The 17357-nt window shown below is 39.0% G+C and overlaps 1 protein-coding gene across 4 annotated transcripts in view; it reads left to right on the forward strand.

Moving 5' to 3' along the window:
* The first annotated feature begins 279 nt into the window (after positions 1-279).
* LOC149548406 (uncharacterized) overlaps positions 280-17357 on the forward strand; it is a 55829-nt gene continuing 38751 nt past the window's right edge. For 3 of the 4 annotated variants that reach the window (XM_089792482.1, XM_089792484.1, XM_089792483.1), the window contains exons 1-2: positions 298-433; positions 532-970. In XM_089792482.1, the coding sequence (XP_089648608.1) occupies positions 650-970 (321 nt within the window). In that variant the 5' untranslated portion in view covers positions 298-433; positions 532-649. Of the gene's footprint in view, positions 434-531; positions 971-17357 lie in introns of all 4 variants that reach the window. The other variant, XM_089792480.1, reaches the window with a different exon arrangement.

Consider the following 17357-nt stretch of genomic DNA (forward strand, 5'->3'; position numbering starts at 1 on the left):
TCTAAAAGGGATGAAGCCCGGATTGTGAGTCCACTATGAGTGCAAGACCCTGACATCTGAAAGGGATGAAGCCAGGATTGTGATACCTTGAGTCCTTAGTTCTTGACCAAAGAAGCTATACGAATTTCAAACCTCCATAAAAATAATAGACTAAATAAGTGGCTCACAAAGAGTCCACTACGAATCAAGTCTTGTTGAGCGCAAGACCGCGACATCTGAAAGAAATGAAGACACAATTGCGATACCCTAAGTCCCTTGTTTTTGTTTTTTTCAAATATTGACAATGTGAAGTTTGAACTAATGACCACCAAAGAAATGCAAACTGCCAAACCTCCATAAAAATAGTATAGACTAAATAACTGAAGATAGCCTTCAACTTCATACTAATGAAACCAAAATGTAGTTTGTAGAATTTCCGGGGACTCCACCATGAGTAATTCTAAACGTTTCAGTTTGTTTTTATTATCACTGAATGCATTTTTAACATTTCATCATATTTGTTTGACTGAGATGTACTTAATTTTTTGTCAGAGCTTCCTTTTCAATGCACTCCGAGCTCCCTGCAATAAATCTGCGAAGTACACATTGAGAAAATTGAGCCAATTCTGTGAATGCCAAAGAAAATTGGTGCGCGGAGCCGTAAGTTGGAATGCCCAACTCTGTATCTTCGATGGCGGAAGACAGAAGATTTCAGGATCAACATTTATTACAGAGCGTGACGCCAGAATGGCTTGCACAGGCAGAGGCCGCCGTTCCGCATGGCAAGCATGATATCATTCTGGGCATGCCTAGAAATGAAGGAAGTGAAACGTTGGGCGTCATTGAGGAATTTAATAAATGGCGGAAGAATCCGGAGCTCGCCGAAGCCGTGGCAGCTATCAGGGCTTTGACGGCTGTAATTAAGCACAGCCAGGCTCATACCATGATGGAACTCGAACATGAGCTTACAAGCGCGTCTCACTCTCTCAAGGTTTGACTTAGGCCTTTCATTAAATGCTGAACCGTTGGATTGTTTTTTTCTACAAAAATTTCCATTCTAATCGTTGCAGAGTTATTCCATCATTCAGGCGTGACCACTGGTTTAGGCCTCGTTATTTCCGTGACAATTATGTGCAGAATCCTGAATTACATTTTCATAGAAGTCCTAATTGAAAGACGCCTAGACTGAAAATGAGACGAACTATTTAATGAATTTTCTTTGTTGATTTGCTAAATTCGGGAGTATGTCGACCACAGCGTCTAAATTATAAACTCGATGTTTGAACTTACCAGTCAGCAAATCCTTTGTGGCCGTTGTTCATTCAAAGCTGACATATACACTTAACAGAATAATCTTGTAAAAGTCTTGAGGGTCTGTGGGAGATCTCGTATGTCATGCCATACGCCCTTCAAATTTAGGCCATTATCTCGACCATTTACTTGAGGCCTTATGCGTTATTGTCAATTGTTGTAACACTGCCACATTCAGTTAGCTCAATAAGTTATCATCCTGTCAATTCTTTTACTGCCTGTCCTCATCCCGTTTGACCATAGCTATTTATTGTTGTCTTCAAAACCCTACTTAAATGGAGATGAAAATCATTTTTTTATCACACAACCAATCCAGGCTAAGATTCCCCTCGTATCAGACCACAACGGTGATTCTACACTCACTTGTTCTGTACAGTGTTCAAAGTTTGTATCCATTTGAGCATAAAGTATCCCTAAAGTAAGGGTGTGTAAAGGTACGATCAAGTAATAGAGCTAAAGTAAATGCTTGTTATAATGACTTGAGACCATATCGTTTGAATTTCTCATTATCAAAAATTCTTTCAAGACCCAATGTCTATGGGATAAGAAAACTACGAAACGAATAAAGAATTTCTATATTCACTATTATGGAGCATAATTATAAAGAGTAGCTTACAATACAACTGCTATAGACCTCTTAGATCCATGAATTAAGGAGATGATTGCCAAGAGGTAAGAGTCTAGCTCCTAATCACTCCCAATTAGGAGCTCAGTTTGCTTGATCCAGCTGAGACAAATGTAGCCTTGATTAAGTATAGATATGATACCTGATGGCTATCAATCAGAGATTGATGAGGTGGTGACATTTGTGTATTAAAATTTGAACTGAACACATGTCATTATTAGCTATATAGATGAGAATAATTAAATACTTCTTAATATCCTAAGTAAATAACTAGGTACAATATTACACTTACGGTGAACGTTATCATTGGTAAAATTAAATATTTACACCAACGCATATTCCACTTGTTTTCCTCTCCACTGATTATCTGATGTCGTGAGTAACTTATAAGCCATAACAGCATTCCATTTGCATAACATTGAAAATAATCGTGTGGATTTATAATAGTAAAAACTTCGCTAGAAATAGAGAAACTTAAAAATGATGATTGTAAAAATAGAGGAAACAAACTGATTTTGTTAATTCGTGTCAAATATAACGTATGGAGATAATATACACATAATACATAAAAAAATGGAAATCATAAAAAACAAGTGAGAATTAAAAACACTAATTTACTTTATCTAAGGAGGATTAGGTTAAAACAAAGCCCTAGCTTCAAGTGACAGTCTCTTCTGCATGCCAACTGTTTTAGATGTGGGCTTCTTTGTTTTCCCTAAATCCTTATTAGGATATTGTAGGGTAAAATAAACGACACATAAAATATCAAGGCCAATCAAATTGATTAAAATCAAATTAATTAATACTAATTAGCCAACTGTTAACCTAGATAAGAGAGCTTGCATTGAAATAATAAAGATGGAAGGAATTGATTTGGCAATTGGATTTTTAGGGCTTTCTCAGACAACTATTCCAGATTTTACAAATTGATTGTGGTTTTACTTTGTTTCAAATACATGCTTGTAGACTTGATCTAAGCTAGTGGGAGGACCTAAACTTGTACTGGCTGGAATGAACTATTAGAAATTGATTCTTGGAATCTGCTTGCCTTGATCTTTTGATATTTGAATCTTAGTAGAGAATGAGTGGTGCTCACAAACACTTTTGGGGAATTTGTTAAATTGTGTGGGTCATGTTCTCCTCACTCATCCCCTAAGATGATTGGTTTAGTAGCTTTAAACAATGATCTAGGATAAGCATGCAATGGACCTAGGATGATGTAATCTTAATAATGTTGTTAACTTTATTTTATTCTGTTTACAAATGTAATTCTAGATGTGCTCAACAGATTCCTAGAGGTATCCTTCACTATCTCAATATAAATTAGTGGATGTATTTAAACTAAGTTGCCAGTCCAAGTCCGGGTTTAGATACTGGTTTGAAGAACCAGTTCACTAGTATGGAAAAAAAATTGAAATGGGGTTTGTATTCGTTAGTAAAAAAACATGTAATACATAGGCACATATATATGCAGCCTAGAAGCATGAATAAGGTTAGAATGTCAAAGACTATCATATAAAAAACAAAAGTACCATAAACTTGTAATCATAGTATCATATACTTCAAGATCAAACTGAAATATTGAAATAAATAATATCAATTTTAAGTATCATTGCTTCAACTTTCAGCAATTGAAACTTTGCACTTAGTTTCAATCATCAAATGGATTATCGAGATCTTCTTCTTCTTCATTGTCATCAACGACATTAGTTGATTCACAAATAGTGCCAAGGACAATGGGGGATCTGCCCCAATAGCATTCTCGCTTTCCAAGTCCTTAGTTGAAGCAACTGCAAGCTGAGAAATGGAAGAATCCAAGTCCATATGCACTAGATCTATATCCCACATCCTTGAATCCCATTCTTTGTATTCATTTTGCTTGTATGAAAGGCGATGCAAGTTAGAATGCACATATGCTAAGTTCTGTGCTATTTTTGATTGCAATCTATTGCCCTTAATTGAGTGTGTGAAAGAATTTGTGCTTCAATTTCTTTTTGATGTTGATGCTAGCAACCTATGAAGACAAGACAAAGTAAACAATTAAATCATTTAAAGTTATAAAATTATTAGCAACCTATGAAGAGTCAATAAATTAAAACTATAAATAACTTAATTTTGATATGATTTTGATTGCAAGGGACTGCAGCAATTGAAATGAATGAATGAACGATTTTAATGATGTCCACGAGACCACTGCAGTCTATGGGACCAGCAGAATGCGCTAAGCAACTTCCGTATTTGTTTCCATTTCCAATCTTCTGATATGGATCTTAACCAAGAAATCTGCCGTTTGTTTGATCTTGTCAACATCAAATAAACTATGCATGTTGTCTGCCTTTTGGATGAAATCATAGTAAGTTTGGATGTTGTTGTAAGCTATGCACTCGGAGAGAAAATGCCATTCTGTTTTAATAGCTCCTGTCCTACAAGACATACATATTCTCTCCTCCCAAGCTTCTTTGGGCCTCTTCCATCTGCCCGTCTCGCATCGGAGGTGATGGAATCAAGTCCTCAACTGAGCCAATAACAACCTTGCCTTACCTTTAATAGCAGCCCCAAGGTACGCTTTCTCGCCATGATCCCTGGTTGGGTTGAATTATTTAATGTAATAAGCCTTTTTTCTGCCAATGTTATTATTCCACATGGCCCTTTGAAACTTCTCTCTAACAAACTTTTTTATGTCCACCTTATTGTTCGGACACTCCTACACCTTGATGTTCCATTTATCCATCCATTTAATGTTTTGCTTCATCCAAGTTTTCTTCCCACTGTTAAGAGCTTCTTCTTTCACAATTTTCGGCCAGCAATGGTCATGCATGTTTTCCGTCGTTTTAAGTAGCTAAGTAACCGAATTATTGCTGAAGCCTCTAATAGAAAAGTGCCGACTTCTAACAAAAGAATTTCATAGGGAACGGAAGATTTGACTTTGAGATTGCTTGTGATTAAATGTTTTTGAATTCTCTCCATTTGCCTCCAACCACATTTTGACATGCTGCCCCCCCACACTTCACAACCATAACAGACCATCGGCGTGACCAGCAAGCTGAAGAGAGTCTTCTTAGTTTTCCAATCCCATAGTTCTGTTGCCTTGCATCTATTATGAAGCAGAAATGAAGCTTTCCAACCCCATTGAATCCTTTTTGCTCTACAAGTCTCCCAGCTGAGTTTATAATGAAAGTCAATCCCAAGGTACTTGTATTCTTTCACGATTTCCAGCGGGCTTCCTTTGTAAAGGAATGTAGTACTCTCTTCCTTTCTCTTTAGAGATAAAATCATGGCTTTGGTTTTGGAAATATTCACCTGCATCCCAACTTCATGGCAAAATTTCTCTAAGGCCCTTAAATGATCTCTTAATCCTTGAGCCGTTGTTGCTATCAAAATAAGGTCATCGGCGTACAGAAGAAGCTTCACCACATACCCTGCCAACTGAACACCCTCTCCCATCGAGTTATCTAACCAATTTTCTAGTTTATCGATGTATAGCCCGAACAAGGTAGGGGATAAAGGACATCCTTGCTTGACACCAATGTCACTCCCAAAACATTCAGACATACCATCACTAGTTCTGTTTTTGGCTCTGACCTTGTCGTATAATCTATACACTGCTGCTCTATATTCATTTGGGATGCCTAATTCTTTCATTTTGTTCCATAACTTGTCTCTAGGCACCATGTCAAAGGCTTTCTTGAAGTCAACAAAAAAGCAGTAAGCTTCTTCCCCCTGATTGTCCCACACTTTCTCTATAATGTGCCGAAGGGTGATGCAATGGTCAATGGTGAAGTGTTTGGATTTGAAACCTGCATGTCCTCTTGTTCTTTTACCTTCACTGTCTGCCCATTTGCTGAATCTACATTCTATAATGCTCCCAAAAAGTTTTCCGAGAAGTAGGTTGACCATAATAGTGTGGTAGTTTGATGGATTATTGATACCACCACTCTTAAAAAGTGGGATAACCACACTAGTAGTCCAGTCTGATGGAAAACCCTTGCAAGGAACGCCATTGAAAATATCTTTTATATGAGGTGCAAGGATTTCCACTCCCCATTTTATAAATTCAGCTTGCAACCCATCAATGTCACTCGCTCTACCACTTGCCAATTTCTTTATCCCTATTTTGATATCATCTATTGTGAAGATTTCCTTCGAAGTATTCACCTTAGGAGGATTGTTCTCCTCTTGCAGGCGCTTGTATAGCAGCTTTGCATACTTGAACCATTGCGCATTTGTAATGCTGTTATTTATTTGTTTTCTCTCTTGTTGTAATTCTTTCCAAAACTTCTTGGGGTCATGCTTTCCCAGGGATATTAACTGTTGCCTTCTTCTAGTAACATAGTCTACTTTTTTGGTGCGAATAAGTTTGGTATACCATTTCTTGGTCTCTTTGTTGGTTTCTTTCCCTTTCATATCTCTGTTTGCTGCTTTACACTCCTCATCATACCAAGGATTCGTCAAAAAGGTATTAGTAGTCCTCTTTTTGTTGTTTGACCTTTTACGTCTCTAAAGCCTTTTGAATAATAACAGTCAGCCGAACTTCTATGAATTGGTTCCCCTACCCAATTAACGTTGTCACTATCTAAAAGATTATTGCTTTCCTGAAGTTGCTGTCCAAGCATTGCATTGAAAATGACTTTGTTCTCTTGAGTTAAAAGGATTTTGCCTTTGTTGTTAGTTGCCTTTTGCATGTGAGTATCATGTTTATTGTGTGAGCTCCTCCTTAAATTGATGACAAAGAGTGTCAACACTTAGAAATTTTGAATTCAAAAAATCTATGAATTCATCTATAATCAGATCTCACATATTGTCACCAGGAAATAGTCTAAGGAATGCTGCCTTGTACCCTTCAGACACTTCTAAATCTTTATATGGTGGAAACCTTGCTAACATATCAAGAAACTGTTTGCTATAGTAGTTTTGTGTCAATGAATACGCAAGAAGATGGGGAGGAGTGGCCATCCTATTCCTTATTTCTACAAGAATTGCTTGCAATTGTTTGAAGAAAGCCTTCTCAGTGTCTAGCTCTTTCAGATTTACAATTTTCTTTATCTTCTCAAGCATTAATTTGACTCCATCATACACCTCTCCAATGCCAGGCCTATCTATGTCACTGTAGCAAATCATGCTCATAATGGGCTTGGTGAAACTAAAGATATACTCCACATGATCCCACCACGATTCATCTAATATCTTTTGCTTAATTCTTGTTTCTCTCTCACTGCTTCTTCACTTCCATATAGATTAGTATTGGCTGATCCCCATATTACAAAATGCCACTTTCACAAGTCGTCTCAAGATGATTGTGTAAGATGCAAAATGGTTCTTTGTAACCTATTATAAAAATTAAAGCAAAAAGTATAATTAAATAAAGACAAACTTTAAAGAACATACATTACACAATCAAACCATGAAAATCAGAAAATGTAAAATAGTTACCTTCAATAGCTCTAAACTTGAAAATATTCTAAAAATTCCTTGAGACGTGGTGTTTGGTGATGAACATTTGGATGTCCTCAGTCTTTGCATACACCTCTTTGATCCATCCAATATCATGTCCAATCTTTTGCAGCATAAGTTTGAGTGAGTGGACCACATGAGGTGTCCAAAATATATGCTAATATCGTTCTTCAACCAACAAACTAGCAGCTTTACAATTTTTGTGTTGTTTGTTATGACCTGAACAACATTTCTAGGTCCCATTGTCTCAATGGAAGAGACCAGAATATCGACAATAAATTGTCCATCTTTTACTTGGCCCTTAATCCATGTTTTTAATAAACATTGCTCCTTTAGAGACATCACTATGACATTGATCAAGGGAAGATTTCTTGAACCTTTCCACCCATCTAAAACAATGGATACGCCTATCTTAATCCATGAATCCCTTATGGACTTCAATGCATCTTCAACTTGCTCGACATCTCTTTCCAACAAGGTGCCACATATCTTCTCATAATTTGGGTCCTTATACCCTCTTGGATCTTCATTGACGCTTTTCAACATCTTTCAATATGGGGAGCAAACAACATTGAAAGACAATCCCTTTACATATATGCATTTTGTCATATTTTGGTCAGTAGTATCTTGACCCTCATTTTGAAACTAAGTTTCAAAAATTCCCTTCATTTGCATGCAATGTGTGCTTCACTTTTAAGCTGAACCATGGTACTAAAAAATGGGTGGTCTTCTACCACAATATTTGAAGATGGGGCTTATATTCTCTTTTTTTTTTGAGGGCAAATTTTGTCTATATGCTTCTCTCTCTTCCGATTCTTCATGCTCCATAATATGTTTTAACTATTACAAAGTAATTGGTAAAATACTTGCTTGTTATTAACAAAGACCGAGAGGTCTATATATACAAAAGAATAAAGCGACGTTTCCTTAGGAAACGATCGTAAAGAATAGAAATATTCTATTTTAGCTAAAAGAAAGCTAAAGAAAGCTAACAGATAACTAAATATTAGAAACATTCTAATATTTACAATAGATTACAAACATATAACTATTAACTAATAATAGACACTTATCTATTATCGTAATACCCTCTCTTAATGGTTAATCTATCCACGACACCAAGCTATCCTCTGAATTTGACAAACTTATCAGGACCAAGAGGCTCGGTGAGAATGTCTGTAGTTTGATTTGTGGTAGGAACATATTGCAAGTCTATTGTCCCAACTTCAACCAGTTGTCGTATGTAGTGACAGTGAACATCCACATGCTTGGTTTGTTCATGGAAGACTGGATTTCATGCTAACTTGATAACGCCTTCGTTATCAACGAACAAAGTGGTTGGTCTTGCTAGTGACATTTGCATATCCCCAGGCCTCCGACGAAGCCAAACAGTTTTACAACCTGCCTTGACTGTACCTCTATATTCGGCCTCTATAGAGGAGAGAGAAACTACCTGCTGCTTCTTATTGGTCCACGTGACGAGTCCGGATCCCAAACTAAACACATATCTAGAAGTTGACTTTTTATCTTGAATAGAGTCTGCCTAATCTGAATTTGTGATCCCACTGAGTCTAGGATTAGAACTTCGAGATTAAAGAAGTCCATAATTTGAAGTGCCCTTCACATAATGAAGCACATGCTTTGCGGCCATCCAACGATCAGCCTTAGGAGTTGTCATAAAGTGTGAGATATAGCTGACTACAAAGTTGATATCAGGCCTAGTAGCAGAGAGGTAGATGAGGTTGCCTACGAGTTGCTTGTATGAAGCATCATCAATGGGAGGAGAATCAGATTTTGCTGATAACATGAGACCTCCATGGGTGTCGATGCACGCTTGCAATCTTGCATACGGAATTTGTCTAACAGAAACTTGACATATTTGGATTGAGAGATGAATATACCAAAAGACTGTTGCCAAACCTCAACACCTAGGCAATAATGCATAAGCCCAAGATCCGACATATCAAAAGACTAGCATAAATTTTGCTTGATTCCCTGAATCAAAGATGCCGAACTGCAACTAATGATCAAATCATCCACATAATAACCAGAAGAATGATGACACTGTTAGTAGTCTTTATTTACAAATTTGAGTTTGAAGAACTCCTCTGAAAGCCTTGATCACAAAGGTACTCATCAATCTTTATGTACCATGCCCTAGGGGCCTGCTTCAAGCCATAGAAAGCTTTCACCAATCTGAGAACCTGATGATCTTTACCAACAACCTTGAAACCATGAGGCTACGTCATGTAGACCTCTTTTTGGAGATCACCATTCAGGAAAGTACTCTTAACGTCCATTTGATGGACCTTCCAACCAAATTGTGCTGCCATGGCTAAGACTAATTTGATTGTGCTCATCTTTGCAGTAGAAACAAAGGTTTCCTCATAATCAATGCCCTGGCGCTGAGAAAAGCCCTTCACAACTAAACGAGCTTTGTACTTATCGAAAGTACCATCATATTTGTATTTGATTTTGTAAACCCATTTGCAGCCAATGGGTTTCTCCCTTGATGGAAGATTAGAAATGGTACAGAAGCACCTATGATAGGTCATTAGGAAGTATTAGGAAGAAATAAGAGTCTTGGAAAGACTTAGGCATAATAAAGAGGTCCTTAGTTAAGGGGTACTTATGCATGTGAAGGAATGATGCAAGGCATGATAGGCAACTTGATGTAATGTTGTATTGGCAAAATGTTTTCAATTAGGAGCAAAAGTGCAAAAGTTGTCTTAGAGGGCTAGATAAGCATAGAAGGGTAGTTGGGCATGGAAATGGCCTAAAGATGGTCTAATAACTTCCATGGGTGATTTGGGGTCTTGCTATGTAGTCTTTCAAAGTCTAAATTGTGAATTTTGCAAAAATTGCACATTGACAATTTTGCACGTTTTAGGGATACTTATGCATGTGACGGAATGATGCAAGGCATGATAGGCAACTTGATGTAATGTTCTATTGGCAAAATGTTGTCAATTAGGGGCAAAAGTGCAAAAGTTGTCTTAGAGGACTAGATAAGCACAGAAGGGTAGTTAGGCATGGAAATGGCCTAAAGATGGTCTAAATAACTTCCATGGCTAATTTGGGGTCTTACTATGTAGTCTTCAAAGTCTAAGGTGTCAAAATGCAAAAATTGTTAGTTTTGCAAAAATTGCACATTGACAATTTTGTACTTTTTGTAATTTTTCTTGTCAACAGTTGAAAAGGTGGTTAGAAGGCACAAGGAGGTTACCAATGAGCATGAGTTGGTTTGGTTAGTTGGGGAATGAGTTTTTAAAAACCCTCCAAGTCACCATTGTACGGGTTGGAAGTTTGAGTAGTACGGATGCATACAACAATTAGGCAAATCAATGACAATTTGAATGAAAGAATATGATTTTGCTTGAAATGTGATTGAACCAGGTCTTTAGCATTGGAATCTAGTTTCTGCTTATTGAATACTTGTTTCTTGTTTTGGTTAGAAGTTCTTAGCAATTTCTTTGTGTTCACAATAAATGATTTTGTAAATTGCCTGTTTGCTGGTTAGCACTGAGGCAGGCTTTGCAAAATAGTGTCTACCAACATTCCCCATGGTTGAAACTCTCCAAAACCTTGAGAAATGCTAGTAGACACCTAGTACCTTGTATAGTAAGAAGGATGGAGCAAGGAGTAAAGGGCCAAGCCATTTTGTTGGAAGCCCTAGGCGAGACAAAGTTGTACTCGGCTAGAATTTGAGCCAAGGAAAGCAGATTTCTTGCAAGGGTGAAGCCAAGTTAGTGGAATGGGTGTAATGGATGGAGTAACCATTGAATGAAGACACTACAGGTGCAAAGTGAAGTATTGAAGATCCCTAGTGAAGGAACAAAAGCAGATTTGTTGCTGACTGGTCCAATTTGTTGATAAACCCTAGCAAACCCTCAAAATTTGGTTAGGGCGTCTGATATGACTTGGGAACCTATGACCTTCAGAATCTTGAAGGCCTTTGAAAAGGGTATCTCAAACTGAAGTTTGTTTGTGACCTTGTTAGGGAAAGATTTGCAAAAATCTAGATTTAGTCCATTAGGAGGGCTAATTGGGGGCTATTAGGCCTAGAAGGAGTTTTCCATTGGTTTGAAGGAATCGTATAGAAAGCTAATGGATGAGTTGTGAAAGATGGATGGAAAGAAGTCTAAGACACCCTACGAAGAGTCTCCAACCCTTGCAAGATCAGATAAGTCATTAGGGAGGCCTAAAAGAAAGTTTCAAGTTAGTGTGCAAGCTTGAATAGGCGGGTTGGTCTAAGGAAAAGTTGTCTCTAGGTGTTTAGTGTTGACCTTGTGTAAGTAGGGAATATCAAGGAGTGGCTATCAACTATCTACACTACCCTAGAGTAATCCTATCAAGAAAGGACCCAGGTGTTATTCTTCAGTAGGCTCTGGTGTTCAGATGTCATGTCTTGTTCCCACTCTGGAATTCCTTTAGCCTTAGAATATGTTTGAGGTTCAAACACATTATGAATGTCGACAATGAGAGCAAAGTTAACGGACTCTGTAGGTTTTCTCTTTTTTGGAGTAGGTCTCCCATTAATGAGCTCAACATCACGAAGATCAACAAGTGTCTTAGCTCACCACTTAGGCTGCAGAGGAGAACAACCAACATTAGTATCAGGAGATGCTCTATGATCAGGTTCCTCATCCGAAGAATTTGGATCAAATTCAGGTGAAGCATCTACAAATCGAGGTGATACTGTAGGACAAGCTGGAGGTGTCTATACAGGGATCATAGGTATAATTAGAGCTGTAGGAGCTACTGGAGCCCTCCCATTAGGTGGACCTAATAGAAGCCTAACTCCCAAATTAAGAGCCTTCACAGGCTGGTCTGTTGGATCAGGAAAAGGAGAAATAAGCATGAATGAGCCTTGATGCTCAACAAAGACTACATCACAATTGTATAGGAGACGAGATGTCTTAGTGTCGATTACGTAGTAGGCTTTGTGAAGACTACTATATCCAGCAAGCATGAGTTTCTGATTATTGGCATCCAACTTGGTACATGACACATCAGGGAACCAAACAAAAGCAAGGGAACAAAAAACGTTCAAGTGACTGATTCTGGGCTTGCGACCTGACCAGGCTTTTTCCGGAGTCTTACCTTTGACCATCACTGTGGGTGACCGGTTCAAAAGATAAATTGTAGTGTTTACTACTTTTGCCCAAAACTTCTTTGGAACATGTTTGTGTTCGAGCATGGATTGAGCCATCTTGGTGATTTTTTTGTTTTGACGTTCAACTACATTGTTCTATTGTGGTGTGTGGGGTGTGGTTAAGTGACGTTTGATGCCATGAGTATCCAAGAAGCTAGAGAATTTAGTAGAACAAAATCCTCCCCCATTGTCTAACATAAGAGTAATAAAAGATTTCCTAGACTCTTTTTCAACTAAAGGTTTGAACTTCTGAAATATAAGAAATGCATCTGATTTCTTTTTAAGAAAATACACCCACATTTTTCTATTGAATGCATCAACAAACAACAGGAAATACTTGGACCCAAGAATAGAAGGAGTGGCCATAGGGTCGCAGATATCAACATGAACAAGTTGAAGTACCTAAGAAGTTTGCCATGAATCACCACTGGTCAAAGGTGTGCGATGTTGCTTCCCAGTCTGACATGCATCACAAACTCCAAGCTGCTGAGTTGGAATCTTTGACAAAGTGAGGACAAGCTCTTGCCGAGCAAGCTGAGAGAGATAATGCACATTTAAGTGCCCATACCGTTGATGTCAAAGTATGCTAATAGAAGACCGTCAAGCAGCCATAGCTAAGTCCCAAGAATCACCAGAATCAATAAGTCGGAAAAGACCATGATCCTCAAGACTTACTGCAACAATAGACAGAGTTGCCCTATCAGTGATGGTACACTGATGTGAGCTGAAGGTGGCATCCGATTGCGGAGAATGTCGCAACAATTGACTGAGAGTAGATTTAATTTGGTCCTTGGAACGTTGTACACATCGAGGAAAATGAGATTCCTCCTAGCAGACTGAATTTGAATATTGCCTTTGCCGACAACAGTGTACTCTTCTCTGCCACCAAAAATAATAGATTCTGAATAAGGTTGGTAGTTAGTAAACTAGTCTCTGCGGAGGGTGAATGATGAGAGGCACTAGAATTAATGTACCAAGCAGACTACTTTACATGATTTGCAGGTCTTTTAGCCATGAAGGCGTAAAATGCATATTTCGTCTGCTCAATGTGCTTTGCATGGTTCTCTTTGGGCTGCGAACCTGATTGCTTAGCTTGGGCGGCTAAGTGTTTCCAACATTTAACCTTCATGTGACCAAACTTGTGGCAATGGCTCATTGAATGTTCTTTTTTTGGGAGCCTTTTGACGCTGGAGCGGAGGACTTTTGTTGAGAAGACTGCTGAGACTTGCCTTTATCCTTCTGAAAGGATTTAGCAGCAAAGGCTTACTATGTGGAGGTGGAGCTGTAACTGCTACCGAATTGTTGTTTCCACCGATCTTGCTGAAGCAAAAGTGTGCAAAGATCCACGAATTTTAGGTCAACACCAAAAGACATAATGTTGAGAGTCTCGATAAAGTGCTTGTAGGACTTTGGTAAACTCCGGAGAGTGATAACCACAATGTCCTCTTCCTCCATCTTGCGACCAATGGCAAGTAACTGATCAAGGATTTCCTAAATCCTATTCAGGTGAGCCTAGAGCGATGTTCACTCATCCATGATAATAGAAAACAAAGTGCTTTTCAAGGAGAAAGCTCTACTTTTGTCAGAAGTCTCATGAAGATTTTTGAGATGTGCCCATATCTCGGCAGTTGTCTTGCCGGATGGAATCTGAGAGAGCTGATTATCAGCTTCGAATAATTTGAGAAGCTTCACCTCCTCCCGAATATTCAAATCCCATGTATGTTGATCAATACTAGGGGTAGTCGAACACTGTGTAACACCCAAAACGATTTGATTGGTATTCCGATATTCAAAAATTGCTATTATCTGCTGCTTCTAAGTGCCATAATTCCGACCGTTGAATTTTGAATGCTCTTGAGCAAAATATTAGTCAATGATGCCATAGCACAATTTTCAATGAAAAGTGTAAAAATTTGTGAAGGCACGTTCTTCGAGGCAAAAAGACAGAAGACCTAAAAAATTTGAAGGATGGCGGAGAAGAGAGCTCGAAAAAACTAGAATGAATATGTTGTTAGTTTCCAAATCTGTTGGCTTGAAAATCGAGGCATGAAAATTGAGGCACCCAGAAAAATCGGACAACTCAGTTGAGCTCTCAAAAAACTCACCAAGAATTTGTAATCAAAATTTTTTTCGAGCTCCAAAAATAGGGTTTTAAACAAAAATGGCCTTGCTGGAAAAAAGCGACAAAAAATGGCGGAAATGTGTAGAAAAACAGATGACAGTTGAAGAAAAATGGTTGTAAGAACCATATATCACATAAGATAAGATAAGATAATTTATTAATGTCCGCGAGAAACCAACAAGGTTTATGGGGTTGAGCATACAAACAGAAGAGCCAGCCAAACAGAAGCACCAAATGGTACTGCGAAGAAGCATAAACAAGAGACAAAACAAGAAAGAAGACAAGGTAAGGCACTAAGGGTCCTTCCTTGTCACAAAATAGAGGGGTAAACCCATGAACAGTCCATAGTCTTAGAATGTTGTGTAGAACTGCTGTAGGACTGTCGCTACCTAGAGAGACTAGTATAGTGTCTAACTAATCTGGAATGAGAAGTACTGGAAGGCCTTTTCAAACCCCGTGAAGGAGACAAGGGAGAGAAAAAGGCAGTAATGAGCTGATCTGAAGTACGCCCTTGAGGTATAAAAGACTACAGGGTAGTCTCATGAAGGTGGATGGCCTCTTGAAGATAAAGTGCAAGACACCGCTGATCAATATATCTGAAGAACATCGAAAGAGAAGAACAATCTCTGAAAAGGCAGTAAAACCTCCCTTTGATCTCATAGTAAAGAGGACATCGAAAAATGAAGTGGATCTTAGTCTCAACCTTTGCCAAAGTACACAGCTGACATATCTGACCAGTCCGATCCATATGGTGATTGGTTTGGGCCTTGAGGCAGTGAGAACCAACTCTGGATGAGCCTAAAGAAAACCCTAAGGCATGATTCCAATGCCGATATAGATAAGCAGGGTGAACAATAATACCATCCTGAATCTCAAGAAAATGCTCAACATAGAAGGTCATCCTAGGTTGCAGACCTCCCGAGGGATTCATCTAAGTGGTGGTAATGAATTGTTTATAAATATCTTGTCTGACATGCTCGTTCAACTCCTGACGTGAGGGGAGAAGATGAGCAGGAGCATCAAGTGAAAATTGGTAAGGAGGAAGATGATCAATATCAATACCAATTGAGCCCAACAAAGAGGTGGCTTGGGCATACCAACAACGAGATCTAGTAGAGGTGTCCGATCGCATAATCTCAACAAAGGAACAGTATGCCAGATGAGAGTATCTGTGCCGGTCAGCACTCAACTCTGTAAAACCATGAATCCGATGAAGAAACCAGATCAAGTCAAAAATAGCGGCGAGTTTGAGAGGATGAGCTCCAAATTCGGCGAAGACAATGCTGTGAGGGGTGAGTTTGTGACATCTTATGATACGCTGCAAAATCAATTTTTGAACCCGCTCAATAGAAGCCCAATTAGAAGCAATAAGAGAAGGCCCCCAAACAATTGAGCCATAGAGAACTGTTGGACGAACCAGGGAGTCCAAAAGGGATAACTTGGACGGAATATCCTGGAAATGATGCTTGAAGCATTGTCCTTCTAGCAAAGGCAGGGAACCCATACCCTTACTGACTCTGAATTGAATAGCTGGTCTCAAGTTGAAGCACGGCCTCGAGAACTTCACACCAAGATACATATAAGAGGGAGTAATCTCAACCTGCTGGCCCTGAAAGAAGAAATGAAGATTAGAGGTCTTTAAACTGTTGAATACCATAACTTGAGTCTTAGACAAATTAACCACAAGCTGCCGCCACTCACAAAAAGAAGCCAGACCATCAAGAAGTCTCTTTAAGCTCTCGGGAGAAGAGGCCAAGAGAACCACATCATCAACAAAAAGGAGAATGGAGATCAAGACATGATGCAAATAGCACCCATCTCCCGGTTGAGAGGAGTTCACAAGGAAATCCTCCAACTCGTCAATATACAAACCAAACAGTGTAGGAGAAAGAGGACAACCCTGCTTCACCCCAATGGTGTCTGAATCGGAACAGAAAAGCCCTCCAAAGTCCCGAGCCTACCGGTTACCCTCTCATAAAGTCTCATAATAGCAATCTGCAACATATACGAGATCCCAATCTCCTACAGTCTCTGAAATAAGGCCAATCTAGGAACAGAATCGAAAGCCTAATGGAAGTCAACAAAACAACAATAGACCTTCTGTGAGCAATGCCTAGCCTCCTCAATGATAGCCCGTAGCGTGAATACATGATCTATAGTCTGATAATTTGCCCGAAAACCAGCTAGCCCTTTAGCTCTACAGCCTCTTCTATCAAGCTTACTAGAGAACATGGTGTTCAGAGCAGTGGCATAAAGTTTGGCAAAAGTATGTCCGATCATAATAGTCCTGTAGTTACCCGGATCATAAGTGAGCCCAGACTTGTGAATAGGGTAAACCACATGTCTAGACCAAGACTCCGAAAACCCAGTGCAAACCACTCTATTAAAGAGTGTAGGAAGGTAAGATCCAAGAACCGAAGCACCAAGCTTGAAAAGTTTTGCCTGAAAACCCTCTTCATCTGCTGTTCTGCTGCATCTTAGAGATTTGATGGCCTCAATAATATTGGAGTAGGTGAACAAATGGTAGTAATGAGGTGAAGTGGAGTGAAGAGGTGGCTGCCTAGGAATGTCATAAAGCATAATGATATGGGAGGTCAAAGAATGGTAGTCGAGAGTAGAGGACGGGGGGAGCACCGAGGGAAAAGGGTACGCCAAAAGATCTGGGGATTTTGAATAAGCGTGGAGCAAAGGGTTTTGCACTGAGAAGAGGCAAA

The sequence above is a fragment of the Cupressus sempervirens genome, chromosome 7 (assembly GCF_028749045.1).
Source record: "Cupressus sempervirens isolate cs-2001-9-10 chromosome 7, ASM2874904v1, whole genome shotgun sequence".
In the NCBI taxonomy this organism is placed as follows: Eukaryota; Viridiplantae; Streptophyta; class Pinopsida; order Cupressales; family Cupressaceae; genus Cupressus; species Cupressus sempervirens.